The following is a 16,408-nucleotide window of genomic DNA, read 5'->3' as shown; positions in this document are numbered from 1 at the left end:
GAGCTGAAAGTGATTGTAAAGTCCTTATTTTTTTTTAAACAAGTTTTACTTACCTGCTCTATGCAGTTGGTTTTGCACAGAGCAGCCCCGATCCTCCTCTTCTCAGGTCCCACTTCGCTGCTCCTGGCCCTTCCCTTTTTTTGAGTGCCCCCAACAGCAAGCAGTTTGCTATGGGGGCACCCAAGCCGAGCTGCAGCTCCCTGTGTCCATTCAGACACGGAGCTGCCATTTGGTCCCGCCCCTCTCTCCCCCCCGATTGGCTAAATGACTTTGGTGGACAACCATGGGAGTCAATGGCACCTCTGGTGCGTCTCAGCCCCGGACGACTGAGGGGATTCGTGGACATCGCTGGAAGGAGGGGGGCTCTGGTAAATATTAGGAGGTGCTGCGGAGGCTGCTACACAGAAGGTTTTTTTTTTATCTTGATGCATAGAATGCAGATTCTGCCTTGAAGTTACAGTGTCTTGAAAAAGTATTCATACACCTTGACATTTTCCACATTTTGTTATTTTACAATCAAAAATGTAAATTTTAATGGGATTTTATGTGATAGACCAACACAAACTGGCACATAATTGTGAAGTGGAAGGAAAAGGATAAAATGTTTTACAAATAATTATGTGAAAAGTGTGTGTGGGGGGGGGGGGGGTATTTGTATTCAGCCCCCTTTCCTCCGATACCCCCTAACTAAAATCTAGCGGAACCAATTGTCTTCAGAAGTCAGCTAATTAGTACTGTAGAGGCAGTTCCAGGACCTACTACTAATGGTTTGTGATACATTGTATAGCCAATCTTCTGTACCTTGAGACTATTACATGTTCTCTGGTTTTATTTTCTGATTTATGTGGTTTCATTTGACTGTAATATAAGTACTATTGGTTACACATTGTCCGTGTAATAACCTGGATATGCCTCATGGACTTACCTTAGCAAGATCCCCCACTGATAAGCAGAAGAGGAGATCAGCTGAGCACCCCTTGGCGCTTCCATAGCCCGTCATGAACCAGCATTGCAGAGGGAGGGGGGCTGAGATCTCCCGCTGACAGGCAGGAGAAGTGGAGGAGATCAGCTGAGCGCCGCTGTATACTGAAGGTATTTGACTACAGATTCGATTACAGAAACACATACCACTAGGGTTTATTTTCAGAGTAGGGCTTATACTGCAGCCCTCCTGTAAAATCAGGGTAGGTCTTGTCAGGGTAAGTCTGACCGGCCGGGCAATGAGAGCATTCAGAGAAGAGCCAAGAGGTCCATGGTGACTCTGGAGGAGCTGCAGAGATCCACAGCTCAGGGGGGAGAATCTGTCCACAGGACAACTATTAGTCGTCTCTCCACAAATCTGCCCTTTATGGAAGAGTGACAAGAAGAAAGACATGCAAACATGTGGAAGAAGGTGCTCTCTCCAGACCTAAATCCAATTGAGAATCTGCGGAAAGAATTGCTGTTCACAGACTCTCTCCATCCAATCTGACAGAGCTTGAGATATTTTGCAAAGAAGAAGAATGGGAAGAAATGTCCTCTCTAGATGTGCAAAGCTGGTAGAGACACCCCCAAAAAGACTTGTAGAGAAAGGGGGTTCTACAAAGTATTGACTCCAGGGGGCGCCATACAAAATGTGCACCCCCCCCCCCACACTTTTCAAATATTTGCAAAAAAAAAAAAATTGAAAACCATAATTTTCCTTCCACTTCACAATTATGTGCCACTTTGTGTTGGTTTATCACACAAAATACAAGTTTGTGGTCGTAACATTACAAAAATGTGAAACATTTGAAGGGGTATGAATACTTTAACCACTTCCCGACCGGTGCACGCCGATGTACGTCGGCAGAATGGCACGGGCAGGCATATTGGCGTACAGGTACGTTCATTTTTATATGCCGCCCTGCCATCGTGTGCGCGCTGCCGGCGGGACACGCTCGCGTGCTGGTCGGGACCCCCGCGAGTCCGGTCGCGGGTCCCACGGACTTGATCGCCGCGAGGGGATACCCGCGATCGTCTCACAAGGCGGCTGAACGGGGAGATGCCGTTGTAAACAGCATCTCCCTGTTCTGCCTAGCAACAAGTGATGCTGATCTCTGCTCCATGTGATTGGAGCAGAGATCCGTGTTCACTAAAACAAAGCCCAGCCCCCAACAGTTAGTAACACACCCCTAGGAACACTTAACCCCTACACTGCCACACACTGGTTAACCCCTACACTGCCAGTGTCATTTACACAGGAATCACTGCATTTGTATAGCACTGATTGCTGTATAAATGACAATGGTCCCAAAAATGTGTCAAAAGTGTCCGATGCGTCCGCCATAATGTCGCAGTCAAAAAAAAATAAATAAAAAGAAAAAAAAAAGGCCGATCGCCGCCATTACTAGTAAACAAAAAAAAAAATTAATAAAAATTGCCTTAAAACTATGCCCTATTTTGTAAATGCTATAACGTTTGCGCAAACCAATCGCTTTTTGCGTTTTTTTTACCAAAAATATGTAGAAGAATACGTATCGGCCTAAACTGAGGGAAAAAATGTTTTTTTTTTATATATTTTTGGGGGATATTTATTATAACAAACAGTTTAAAAAAAAATGTGTTTTTTCAAAATTGTCGTTCTATTTTTGTTTAAAGCACAAAAAATAAAAAAACGGCAGGGGTGATCAAATACCACCAAAAGAAAGCTCTATTTGTGGGGGGGGGGGGGGGGGGGGAAGACATCGATTTTGTTTGGGAGCCACGTCGCACGACCGCGCAATTGTCAGTTAAAGCGACGTAGTGCCGAATCGCAAAAAGTGGTCTGGTCTTAAGCCAGCAAAATGGTCCGGTCTGTAAGTGGTTAAGGCACTGTATATCAGTGAGGAGAGCTGCGAGAGCCGATTGGAGGAAAGTGACACCATCCCCCTCCACAAAGCACATAGGAACAGAGATGAGGCTGTCAATCACAGGGTGTGCCCTCCCCTGTAACAATTTTGCAGAGGATAGAGGCAGCAGAGAGAAATGACACTTGGGCTAATTTCACACTGGGGCGGTGCGGCATTAGCAGTAAAACGGAGATAGTTTTAGCGGAGCTTTTCAGCCGCTAGCAGGGTGATTTTGTCCCCCGCTAGCAGCCGAACAAAGGGTTAAAAGCGATCGAAAAGCACCGCTGCCGAAGCACTTTGGCAGGGCTGTTCATTCATTTCAATGGCAGGGGCTATTTAGGAGCCGTGTATACACCGCTCCCGCACTGCTCCAAAGATGCAGCTTGCAGGACTTTTTTTTTCCTGTCCTGGAAGCGCACCGCCCCAGTGGGAAAGCACTCAGGATTTCATACTAGGGCTGCAGAAGAGGCATTTTACAGGCACTTTTCAGGCGCTATTTTAGGCCTCAATGCTCTGGACTAAAACAAGTACACACTATAGAGGGATATTGCTTTGTTCATATTTCATGTCTGAGGTTGGCAACCACTTTATTGCAGAGAATGTTTTAGGATAAAAAAAAAAAAAAAATCTTAAGGTTTCAAGCACTTTAGCCCTTTCATGAGCTCAAAAAAAAAGAGGAAAAAAAAAAATTCATAAAAAAAATTAAAAAGACGCTGAATGAAAAATGCTGAATGCATAGAATGCATTAAGGTGAAAAACCTTAAGGGCTCCTTCACACGGACGTGTCCGTGCATGGAGCCCGCTCTGCTCAGTGGGGGATTGCTCCGTCGATGCCCGCTGAGCAGGCAGATGGCAGGTCCGTCTCTGCACACTGCGCAAGGACGAACCTGTCAGTGTCGCTCTCCCCTATGGGGGATCGGATGAAGACAGGCCGTAGAGTCAGTCTTCACCCGATCCAATGACTGTTGGAAAAGTAGGTTTTTCCTCCGTCACACTTTTTCGGATCGGAACGGGTCGGATGTCTTCTGACATGTCACAGACTTCCATGGAGTGTCCGCTCAGGTCAGCCTGTCAGTTTTTTCAGACGGACCTGAACGGACACTCCATGGAAGTCTATGGAGCGTCGGATGTCAGTGGTGACAGTCCGTGTTGAAAGAGGCCTAAGGCTTTAGTACCACCTTTAAAGTGGTTGTAAACCCTTACAACTGACTTTGACCTACAGGTAAGCCTAGATTAAGGCTTACCTGTAGGTCCAAGAAATATCTCCTAAACCTACACGGTTTAGGAGATATTTGCCGAAAGACAGGCACCGCTGTCTACGGTGCATGTGCCATAGACAGTGGCACGCAGGTGCACTGACGCGCCGCTGTCAACGGCGATATGCCGCGCGTGGCGGCTCCAGTGCGCATGCGCGGGAGTGACGTCATCGCGGCTTCGCCAAATGACACCGGCGGAGCAGCGAGACCCACTGAGAAGATGGATGCGCCGGACTACAGGGGACAGCGGTGACTAAGCTGGCTCCTGTGTCAGGTAAGTGACACATAATGGACTACTATGCGATGCATAGTAGTCCATTATGCTTTACCTTTGCAGGCAATCAAAAAGGAAGTAAACTCATCAGGATTTACTTCCTCTTTAAGACAACCGCCATAATTATTTGTGTAGCTGAAGGCACTGTGGAGTAATTGATGCTCAAAATTCACAGCAGAAGTTCTGAAGTTATTCTTTAAAGCAGAACCAAAATTGCCAATGCTTCCCTTGCCCCAGTGACATCGACTAGCTCACTAGCCAGTGTCATCTTTGACCAGCCTTTACGTTTGGTCTCCTGGTTGGCTGGCTCAGAACGACAACTCTCACAGGTGTGCACTGTTCATTTATCCCGCCCATTCAAATCATGCTAAAATTATGGATCAAAGAGTTGCAAAAGGCACCAACACAGGATGGAACTGTGGGAGCCTAAGGTGCGCAGTGCCATGTCCTAAATTTGGATTGAACAAAAAGCAAAGTAGAAAAAAATTGACTTTCCAGGCACCAATCATAGAAAAATGGGGCTGTGCAAAAAAAAAAAAAATATAATAATAATTTAATAAAAAGGAAGATTTTACCCTCCCTGTAACTAGACTGGTCCCTGCAGCTTCTCCCCCAGGCTCCAGTGGTCTAGGGTCCCCAATGTCATCAAGACCAAAGCAGGGTCCAAAGAACTGTACTGGATGTGATGATGCCGAGGGACAGTCCACCACCAGAGCATGAGGGTGCGTCATCTGCTGGGGTGGCGAAGGATCAGAAAAAGTAAAACCACTTCTCTCCACTAGAGGAAACAAGCAATTAACCACTGCAACGCAGAGTCTGCTCCACCACAAGGGATCATTTTAAAGTGATAAAAAAAAAAAAAAAAAAATCAATCTGCTTTAAATAACAAACGTTTTCTACTTACCTGTATTGGTTTTGCACAGAGCAGCCCTGACCCACTTCTCTGGTCCACTGCCAGCGCCCTAGTCCCTCCCACCTGCCCCATAGCAAGTCTATTGCTATGGGGCCACTCGAGCGGGCTTGCTCCCAAGCCGCTGCTCTGTTTCTCCATTCACACACACAGAGCAGCTCGGCTCCGCTTTCTCCTCATTGGCTCACAGGCTGTGATTGACAGTACTGGGAGGCAATGGCTCCCACTGCTGTCTTAACCAATGAGGAAGAGACAACCCGGGAGAGCCTCTGCCCTCGTGCACATCGCTGGATCGAGATCAGGCTTGGGTAAGTATTGCGGGGGCTGCTGCACAGGTTTTTTTTTTACCTTTCATAACACATACAGTACAGTGTAATCTTACAGATTACATTACTGGATGAAATAATTTCACATCCCTTTTGTCCCTAGTGCTTTGTCCAGTGTCCTGCATGCAGTTTTATATGATATATACCAGGTATATGCAATTAGCGGACCTCCAGCTGTTCTAGAACTACAAGTCCCATGAGGCATAGCAAGACTATGGATGTCATGCTTGCTGCTGGCAGAGGCATGATGGGACTTGTAGTTTTGCAACAGCTGGAGGTCCACTAATTGCATATCCCTGATATATACTGTTCTTTCTGCCTGGAAACTGAAGATTGTCCATAGCAACCAAAAAGTGTCCCTTTACGTCAACAGTGGTTTTAGACCAGCTAGAAAACAGCGATAGTAAATTAGAACACTTGCATAATTGAGCGATAGTGAATCGTGGGGAAATTAATTAATTTTTATAATATTATATATTATGATTTTGTGTTTCAAACTTCATCATACCCAGAATATCTACTAGACTCTTGTTTGGACAGATTTAAGCGCGTTATTGCTAAGAACTACAGGCCTACAATATAAATAGCAAATTTCTAGGCAAAACAATTGTACCGCTTTGAGACGCAAAAATCTGACATAATCATCCCGCCAGGGAGGCCAAGCAGCTCTACATCCCAGTAGTGACTTGGCAGCCTTCCAATCTCGAGGATTAACACTGAATAGTAAGAAGTGTACACATGGCTGCTGTGGGGTGTATGAACGAAAAATAAATCTGATCAGAGATGTATTATAGCTGGCAGCTAGGATTTTGGACAGCTTTTTTCCAGGCTGGGGGATTTAGGACGGGGTGTGGGGTCTGCTTTACAAAAACAAGTGAATTTTTCAGTATATTTGCAAATTGTATTGTAGCTGCAACTGGAATATACATTATACCTTCTCCGATTAACCATTGAGCTTCGCATGCAATATAGCACAAGTCCTTTTGTGATTAGAGGTCTCTACAGGTTGGGTTTAATGGATATTTTAAGTCATTATTATACAGTATTTATGAACAAAAAATAAAAAAGGGGAGGGAGAACCACTAAGTCGGACTTTGAAAGAAAAAATAAATAAAATAAACGCATTTGTATAGAAAATGAAAAATACTAAATCTAGTTAAACTTACATACAAATCGACCACAAAAAGGGCCAGTAATACCCAAATTGTGCTTAATATTGCATCTTCAAATGCGTGAGCCCCTGTTGTGCGTCTACACATTTCGCTGGCCCGTTTTCTCAGGACACATGGGGGGGGGGTTATAAAAACAAGTCTCACTGGCCTAGGTGTGTGCATAGCTCCCTGGGTCACTGTACAGCCGCAGGAGTTGGCTTTGGCTCTTCTGAGGATATGCGGTGTAACTGCTGGGAATTCACTTTATATCTAATCCCCTATTTAAAGTTATGCAATGGATGTCTTGCCACTATGATCTGGCTGCTGTTTGTGCAGCAAATCTGTTGACACTCTTCTGTATGCAGCTTTCAACACAGTGTTTTCCTTAGATTAGCAACTTTCTGATTATATCAGATGACTTGAGATACGTACTGCTCGGTTACTGTTTTGCTCTGGTGCCCACCCAGGGAGACTTTCTATGCAGGTGCTCACACACCTAGGCCAGTGAGACCTGTTTTTATAATTCTCTCTCCCCCCCCCCCCCACCATCCATGTGTCCCCTGAGGAAGCGGACCAGCGAAACGCTTAGACGCACAGGGGCTCAAGCATTTGTGATGATGCAGTATTAAAAAAGGAGGAGCAGAGCAGTCAGCAGCTCTCCTCTCGGGGATCGGTGAGAACCGAGCCCTCTGTGGTGTTCGGTGGCTCGGTTCTCAGTGTAGAGGCGGCGGGGGACCAGTGCAGCACCGGTCCCCAAGTATGAATCGAAAAAAAATTCTATGTACAAATTTTTTTTATTTTTTATTGGTCCAATCTGCCTTCAAAGTCCAACTTGGTGGTTCTCCCTCTTGTTTTCAAATGTTAGTACAGTGGAACCTTGGATTAAGAGCATAATCTGTTCCAGGAGAATTATTGTAATCCAAAGCACTCGCATATCAAAGCGAGCTTCCCCAGAGAAGTCAATGGAAACTAAGATAATTCATTCCGCATTGACTTCTACTACATGTAATACCGCATGTGGCTAGAGAAAGCCACAGGAACGGAGTATTTCCACGTATTTCCGAACCGTTCCGAGTGTCCCCGGCACCCCCACACCTCTGGCCAAATGCGGTACTGCAAACCCCATTAGCTTGAATTCTGCTCGTTTTGCCAGACAACACTCGCAAAACTGAGTCAGAATTAAAAAATAAATAAAAGTTGCTCGTCTTTCAAAATGCTAGTTAACCACGTTACTCGTAAACCAAGGTTCCACTGTATATGAATGCGGCTTAGGAGTGACAATAAGATTTACGCCTATACAGGATGTGGTGCCAACAGTTTGCACAGCGCTTTGCAAAGTTCTAGCTGTAAAGCACGTTCAAACAGTACAGGTACAATATAATACAGGAGGAATCAGAGTCATGTTGTTCTTTACACTAAAACCTCATCTTCCAGCAGGCTTCTTCTTGCCTCACCCATAACAATTCAACTGCAGAAACACAACCTGAAGACGACCTGAAAACAGGAAGGACAACACATGAAACTTACCTTTGCTTCATAGAGAAGAGGCCCATGAAAACACAACACACGTTCACCTGCAAGATGAATACTTGGAATCAGCAACAGGTCTAGGTGTGTATAGTCACAGCAAATCATGCACAAAAAAAAAAAAAAAAAAAGACTAATATACACAAAATCAGCACAGCTTGAAAAGATGCCCTATAATGTCCAACAAACTATCCTAATATGCATATAAGCAAGTCACCAGCTAGTCTGGGCATTAATAAGTACACCTTTACCACCACAAAAATGTCAAGTCACAGAAGGACAAATTTTGTATTTATGTTAAAGACCAGTTCTGGGAAATTTGAAAATGATCCCCTTCCAATAGTGCTGTGCCCACACGGCAAGGGATAACTGCTGGCTTAGTGTAGGGGAAAGGAGAAGCTTTAACTTACCTGATCCTCCTCTCTCTCGGCAGATTGTGCTCCCCCCTCAATATGTTCCTCGGTAACTTCACACCCCGACACTACATTGGTATTGAGGACATCAGGACCTTGGACTGCTGAAGCGTGGGGGGGGGGGGGGGGGGGGGAGAAGAAGGTGCTGCGAGAGAGGTCTAGCAGTTTGGAGGATCAGGTAAGTAATCTTTAACAAGTCCCCTAGACCTAAAAGGAGCAAACAACCCTTACAGTTACAGTACAACTAAAAGGCAAAAAAAAAAACAAAAAAAAAAACTATTTTTTAGTATTGGATGAAGCAGAGAGGGATTAGAACAGTGATGGCGAACCTTGGCACCCCTGATGTTTTGGAACTACATTTCCCATGATGCTCAAGGACTCTGCAGTGTGGTTGAGCATCATGGGAAATGTAGTTCCAAAACATCTGGAGTGCCAAGGTTCGCCATCACTGGATTAGAACATCTGTCAGTTTTTATTGCCGTCTGTGTCCCTATTTACCATTATCAAGTAAAAGAAAATCCCATGTCCGATTGTCCCCAGAATAGTAATAGAGGGGAAATCCCTTCATTTGCAAAAATCCCCCCAATGTGACAAAGATTTAAAACATATACACATATATATATATATATATATATATGTCAGGGGTTTTATAACCCTCCCTTACTCTGTTTACTTTAGTGCACTTAAAGTAGAACTAAAGACCACCTTCCACAAAAGAAAAAATACTTACCTTTCTGGTGGTCAGTGTCCTAAAAGTTTGCAGTATTGTGGATCTCCAACGGCTGCGTTGAATACCTTGTCTCTCGCCGGTGTTGTGCCATATAGTGTCCGGCCATCATATAGTGTCCACGCCGTACTGCACATGCGCAGTATGGAGCAGACGAAGCTTCGGAAAATCTCCGAAGCTGAACGGCGCCTGCGCTGTGAGTGGAGGTGGTAGCCCCACCATCCGAGCGAACATAGGGTTGTGAATATTAGAGGGCCCCTCGCCACGCTTCGGGCTCGGCTTCGCTGCGATCGGCTCTTTTATATTCCTACTCTATGTCCACTTGGATAGTGGGGATAGAACCTGGACCCACGGCGCAGGCGCCGTTCATCCTCGGCAATTTTCGGAATCTGTGTTGCTGTGTACTGCGCATGCGCAGTACGCAGCGGACACTATCGGATGGAGGACCTTATATGATAAAACACCGGCAGTTCCTTCCAAAGGCCCATTAGGTCAGTACTGCACCCAATAGGGTTACAGAACCAGTGGCAGGAGAAAAAAGGTATTCAAAAGACTTGGAAGGACCCAACACCAGTGACTACCCGAGAGCTACAATACACCAAACATTTAGGCCGACCATAGACTCTTCCGATTTCTGCTGAGATTCAAACAGTGTGTGGGCAGGCCGAATGTAGTTCAGTTGATCAAAAAAATAAAAAAAATAAAAAGAAGAAGATCAACTTGGGTACAACCAGCCTGCCGGATTTACTTTGCGATTATTGCTAGGGGCTGGTATAGCAGCGGGGATTGTGCGAATTTCTTTGCTGCAACACTTGGTTGCAGGAAAAAAATTTGCACTGTGTATTAGTGTGTTAGAGTATTGTACACCCAGAAAGATGTGGGGGTGTCTGCTCTATTTCAATAGCAGGATTGGGCAGAAGAGAAAAAAAACACCATAGAGGGTTAAAAAAAGCATGCAAGTAAAGTCAGTTTGTTGAAAATATGGCTATTCTTTACCATAAAAAACCACACACACACACACACACACACACACGACGCTCATATTAAATAAACACGTTTCTTATTCTAACTACATGCATTTCCATAATAGACAAATGGCAGGGCCTACAAAAGATACTATAAGCAGTATGCCAAAAAAATAAAAAAAAAATAAAAATAAAAAAAATAAACCAAAAAAAAAAAAACTTGGCACCTAAAGCTGATCTGTGCACAATCCTTTATTCATTTTCAAACCAAAAACTGTAGAAATGACAGTTGGAAGCCGATTTGTTGTTGTGGGTGACAGGGAAAGTTTGTTAGCACAAGTTTTATTTTTAAGCCTTTAGAAATGTTAATTATAGGAATTGGTATAGAGACTTCAACATGTCTGGGGTAAGGAATATGAAAACTAATCTTTTATGTTTATACCTCAGATAGACACGACTGGAGGGATAAAATAATCAACATACAGAAATATAGATTCTAACAGAATCACTTATTGCAGTTTAACCAAATACCACACACATCCCATATTAAAAAAATAAAATAAAAAAATAAAATTTAAAAGTGGAACTGGTGTTTAAAGAGGAAGTAAACCCTGATGGGTTTACTTTCTCTTTGATTCCCTGCAAAGGTAAAGCATAATGGGCTACTATGCATCGCATCACATCGCATCGCATAGTAGTCCATTATGTGTCACTTACCTGACACAGGAGCCAGCGAAGTCACCGCTGTCCCCTGTAGTTCCGAGCATCCTTCTTGGTGGGTCTCGCTGCTCCGGCGCTGTGATTCGCCGGAGCAGCGATGACGTCACTCCCGCGTGTGCGCACGGGAGCCGACACTCGCAGCATATCGCCGCGATCTGCGGCTTACCCAATGCGCCTGGGCGCCGCTGTCTTCAGGTAAATATCTCCTTAACCGTGTAGGTTTAGGAGATATTTCTTGGACCTACATGTAAGCCTTAATCTAGGCTTACCTGTAGGTCAAAGTTGGTTGTAAGGGTTTACAACCACTTTAAAGGTGGCGATTAGTGCTGCCTGTCCGATTTGGCGTCAGTGGGCGCAATGGTGCCCCATCGATGGCATCCGCGGGAGCAACGGTTCCCCAAGAGCTGGATCAAGACAAGCAAGGGGCTTCTTCAAGCACATGGGCCGCAGATTGGAGACCACTGATCTAGAACTGTTTCTCCCCCCCCCCCCCCCCCCCCCATTCTATTGCAATCATACAGTGGATATAAAAAGTCTATATACCCCTGTAAAAATGTCAGTTTTCTCATATGTAACAAATAAATAAAAATTAATATGACACAAAAATAATTTCAGAACTTTTTCCACCTTTAATGTGACCTATAAACAGTACAACAATTGAAAATCAAACTAAAGCACACATTTTTTTAAGACGGGGGTAAAAATAAAAAAATAAAATGTGGTGGCATAAGTGTGCACACCCTCTTATAACTGGGGATGTAGTTGTGTTCAGAATTGAGCAATCACATTCAAACTCATGTTACATAGGAGTCAGTACACACCCACCATCATTTAACGTGCCTCTGATTAACCCCAAATAAAGTTCAGCTGTTTTTGTAGGTCTTTCCTTTCTTATGCTGGCCATACATTATACCAGGGGTTGACAAATTTGCTTGGAATCTAGGAGCCAGCTAAAAAAGTTAGGAGCCAGGTCCGTGACGGTGATCTGGACCTGTCCCTGGCCTGACATGGAGACGAGTGAGGGGAAGATAGCCCCCAGCCCCCCACCTGTCTCCAAGTCATTGCCCATAGCTCTTAGAGGGACATTTTTAAATTGCATTTTAGTGTAAATATGAGATGTGAGGTCTCTCTGACCCCAGATCTCATATATAAAAGAGGACCTGTCATGCTTTTTTCTATTACAAGGGATTTTTACATTCCTTGTAATAGGAATAAAAGTGACACACATTTTTTTTAAAAAGAACAGTGAAAAAAATAAAAGTTAAAATAAGAAAAAAAAATTGTTTTAAATGCGCCCTGTCTTGCCAAGCTTGCGTGCAGAAGCGAACGCATATATGAAAGCGGTGTTCAAACCACACATGTGAGGTATCGCTGCGATCGGTAGAGTAAGAGCAATAATTCTAGCCCCAGACCTCCTCTAACTCAAAACGTGCAACCTGAAGAATTTTTTAAACGTCGCCTATGGAGATTTTAAAGGGTAAAAGTTTGTCGCCATTCCATGAGCGGGCGCAATTTTGAAGCGTGACATGTTGGGTATCGATTTACTCGGCGTAACATTATCTTTCACAATATAAAAAAAAAAAAATTGGGCTAACTTTACTGTTGTCTTTTTTTTTTTATTAAATAAAAAATTTTTCCCCAAAAAAAGTGCGTTTGTAAGTCCGCTGTGCAAATATGGTGTGACAGACAGTATTGCAACAGACCACCATTTTACTCTCTAGGGTGTTAGAAATAAATAAATATATATATATATATATATATATATATATATATATATATATATATATATATATATATATATTATATATATATATATAATATATATATATATATATATATATATATATATATATATATATTTTTTTTGTTTTGTTTAGGGGTTCTAAGTAAAGGGATGGAGAAAGACTGGCCCATTAGCATTGTTGGTTGTAATTCCAACGGCCACCACAAGAGGGCGCCAGATTCCAGAAGGAACCATAGGATCACAGAAGGCCTCAAAGCCGGGGGCTCAATTACCGGCCGCCTGCGGCGCTGCCCCGACGCGATCGCACGGGGGGGGTCCACGGAGACGGGATACCTCCAGCTATGCTGCCCCAGGCGCAAGGTCGCTGATTCTAGTCGCCAATGCGACCTGGCGACCGGGTTTTGTCGAGCACTGCATTATACATTATTTTCTTCTATAGATTTCCTTTAGATTTACCAAAACCATATAATAGGAGGTCAAATCTAAACACTTTCAATTTGTGTGCAATCAGGCGGGCCCTTGTACCACACCAATACCAATTGTATGGTGTATGGCCAGCTTTAGTTGCATCCTACAGCACAAGCCATGGTCCTCAGAGAGCTTTCCAAAGTACCAGGAGGGATCTCATTGTTAAAAATGCGTCAGTCAGGAGAAGGATACAAAAGAATTTCCAAGGCATTAGATATACCGTGGAACAAAGTGAAGACCGTCATCATCAAGTGGAGAAAATCTGGCACAACAGTGACATCACCAAGAACTGGGCATCCCTCCAAAATTGATGAGAAGAAAACTGGTCAGGGAGGCTGCCAAGAGGCATACAGCAACATTAAAGCAGCTGCAGGAATATCTGGCAAGTACTGGCTGTGTGGTACTTGTGACAACAATCTCCCGTATTCTTCATATGTCTGGGCTATGGGGTATCCAAAGGAAAACATCCAAGCCTGCCTGAATTTTGCAAAAAAAACAGATCTGAAGTCTCCCAAAAAGCATGTGAGAAAACGTATTATGGTCTGACAAAACCAAGGCTGAACTTTTTTGGCCATAATTCCAAAAAGATATGGTTTGTTGCAAAAACAATGCACATCACCAAAAAGCACACCAGGCCCACTGTGAAACATGGTGGTGGCAGCATCGTGCTTTGGGGCTGTTTTTCCTTCAGCTGGAGCAGGTGCCTTAGTCAAGGTAGAGGGAATTCTGAACCTTTCCAAATACCAGTCCATATTGGCACAAAACCTTCAGGCTTCTGCTAGAAAGCTGAACATGAAGAGGAACTTCATCTTTCAGCAGGACGACGACACAAAACATACATCCAAATCAACAAAGGAATGGCTTCACCAGAAGAAGAGTCAAGTTTTGGAATGGTCCAGCCACAGCCCAGACCTGAATCCTATCTATGGGATGAGGCGAGGAGGGCTCTGTATGGGAAATGCCCTCGCAATCTGACAGATTCGGAGTGTTTTTGCAAAGAAGAGCGGGCAAATATTGCCAAGTCAAGATGTGCCATGCTGATAGACTCCTAGCCAAAAAGACTGAGTGCTGTAATAAAATCAAAAGGGGCTTCAACAAAGTATTAGTGTAAGGGTGTGCACACTTATGCAACCGTATTATTTTATATTTTTTATTTTTACTTCCCTCCATGCAAAAGAGGTCAGTTTGTTGTTCAACTGAGTTGTACTGTTTAGGCTGGGTTCGCACTGCTGCGGGTGGGAGATCCGTTTGCGATTCGCACCGCACTGCAGTGCAAACCACATCCGATCTCCATAGCGATGCGAGTTCAGCCATACAGATAGTATGGCTGAATTCGTGTCGCACCCGCCGCAAACTCGCACGGGACCCTTTTTTTGGTCCGCAGCAGAATCGGATCGCATGGGTGTTCACACCATGCGATCCGATTCCTGTGCGAGTGTGCAGATCGCACTGCGATATGCGGACGGATCTGGGGGTGTCATTAACATTTCATTGACACTCCCAGCAGTCCGCATAGGGCAGTGTGAACTGCCGGCGGGAAGCATGCGATGCGGGAAAACGCCGCAGATTTGCGGCGTTCCCACATCGCTATGGTGTGAACCTAGCCTTATAGGTCACATTTAAAAAAAAAGGTGGAAAAAGTTCTGAAATTGTTTCTTTGTCTCATTTTTTAAAGTGGTTGTAAAAACCCTTTACAACCACACCTATAATTAGGCTTACCTGTAGCTACACTGGATATCTCCTAAACCTGCACAGTTTAGGAAGGATTCCTGTATGTGCCGTCGTCATCGAAACACGCGCACTTAAGCAAACTGAAGCAATTTATTTATTTCTATTTGTGTTACTTATATAGTGCCATCAATTTTACGCAGCGCTTTACATATACATTCACATCAGTCCCTACCCTCAAGGAGCTTACAATCTAAGGTCCCTAACTCACATTCATATACTAGGGACAATTTAGACAGGATCCAATTAACCTACCAGCATGTCTTTGGAGTGTGGGAGGAAACCAGAGTACCCGGAGGAAACCCACACAGGCACAGGGAGAACATGCAAACTCCAGGCAGGTAGTGTTGTGGTTGGGAGTCGAACCAGCGACCCTTCTTACTGCTAGGCGAAAGTGCTAACCACTACACCACTGTGAAGCAATGGTACGTATGTGCCGTTGCTTCAGTTAGACCGTGCCGTGGCCGGCGGCTTCCGCGCGCATGTTTGGGAGGGATGTTATCGTGGCTCTGGCCAATCACAGCGCCGGAGCCGCGATACCCGATGTCGGCCGCCGCAGCGGTGAATGAGGACCGCTGCAGGGGCTTCGATCTCAGGTAATTCATAATGAGCCAATATGCTATGCATACTAGCTAATTATGCCTTTGTCTTACAGGTTTTTTTTTTTTATTTTTTTTTTTTTTTTTTAGGGTTTACAACCACTTTAAAAGGGATTGTAAAGTGATTTATTTTTTTAAATAACAAACATGTTATACTTACCTCCACTGTGCAGCTCGTTTTGCACAGAGTGGCCCCGAACCTGCTCTTCCGGGGTCCCTCGGTGGCTGTCTCGGCTTCCTCCCGCAGGTGCTTCTCCCTCGCATGGTGAGAAGCACCTGCGGGCCCGCTCCCGTGATACAGCCGACCGCTGTATCACACGGCCCCGCCCCCGGCGGTCCGCGTCAGTGGATGTGATTGACAGCAGCGCGAGCCAATGGCTGCGCTGCTTTCCATCCATCCACTCCAGCCAATCAGCGGCCAGGCTGAGCGGTGGAAAGGACGGCGGGGGCGAGGGCGGGATTTGAGCGGTGGGGATAAGTAAAAATGGGGGGGGGGGGCGCAGGCACTGTCAGATGTTTTTTCACCTTAATACATAGAATGCATTAAGGTGAAAAACCATTTACCTTTACAACCCCTTTAACATCACAGAAACCTGACATTTTACCAGGGGTGTGTAGACTTTTTATATCCACTGTATATACGCTGCTGGCTACTAAGGCACCTGCTAAAACTTGCTTTAGGTGACAACTAGTCAGCCATAAGCACTAATTTTCCTGGTTATCAGATCTCAGAGGTACTAATTTTCCTGGT

The 16,408-nt window shown here is 44.5% G+C and overlaps 1 protein-coding gene across 4 annotated transcripts in view; it reads right to left on the bottom strand.

The window, feature by feature from the left end:
• Positions 1-16,408, bottom strand: part of MORF4L1 (mortality factor 4 like 1) — an 84,987-nt gene that overhangs the window by 45,558 nt on the left and 23,021 nt on the right. For 3 of the 4 annotated variants that reach the window (XM_077469168.1, XM_077469169.1, XM_077469170.1), the window contains exon 2: positions 8,294-8,340. The exons of the other annotated variant lie outside the window; for it this stretch is intronic. In XM_077469168.1, the coding sequence (XP_077325294.1) occupies positions 8,294-8,340 (47 nt within the window). The remainder of the gene's footprint in view (positions 1-8,293; positions 8,341-16,408) is intronic. 4 annotated transcript variants of the gene reach the window in all.

This window comes from Lithobates pipiens, unplaced genomic scaffold, assembly GCF_037356315.1.
Source record: "Lithobates pipiens isolate NorthernLeopardFrog02 unplaced genomic scaffold, aLitPip1_a1.2 Scaffold_8, whole genome shotgun sequence".
NCBI lineage: Eukaryota > Metazoa > Chordata > Amphibia > Anura > Ranidae > Lithobates > Lithobates pipiens.
The sequence above is the reverse complement of the archived record's forward strand: the minus strand, read 5'-3'. Positions and strand labels throughout refer to the sequence as shown.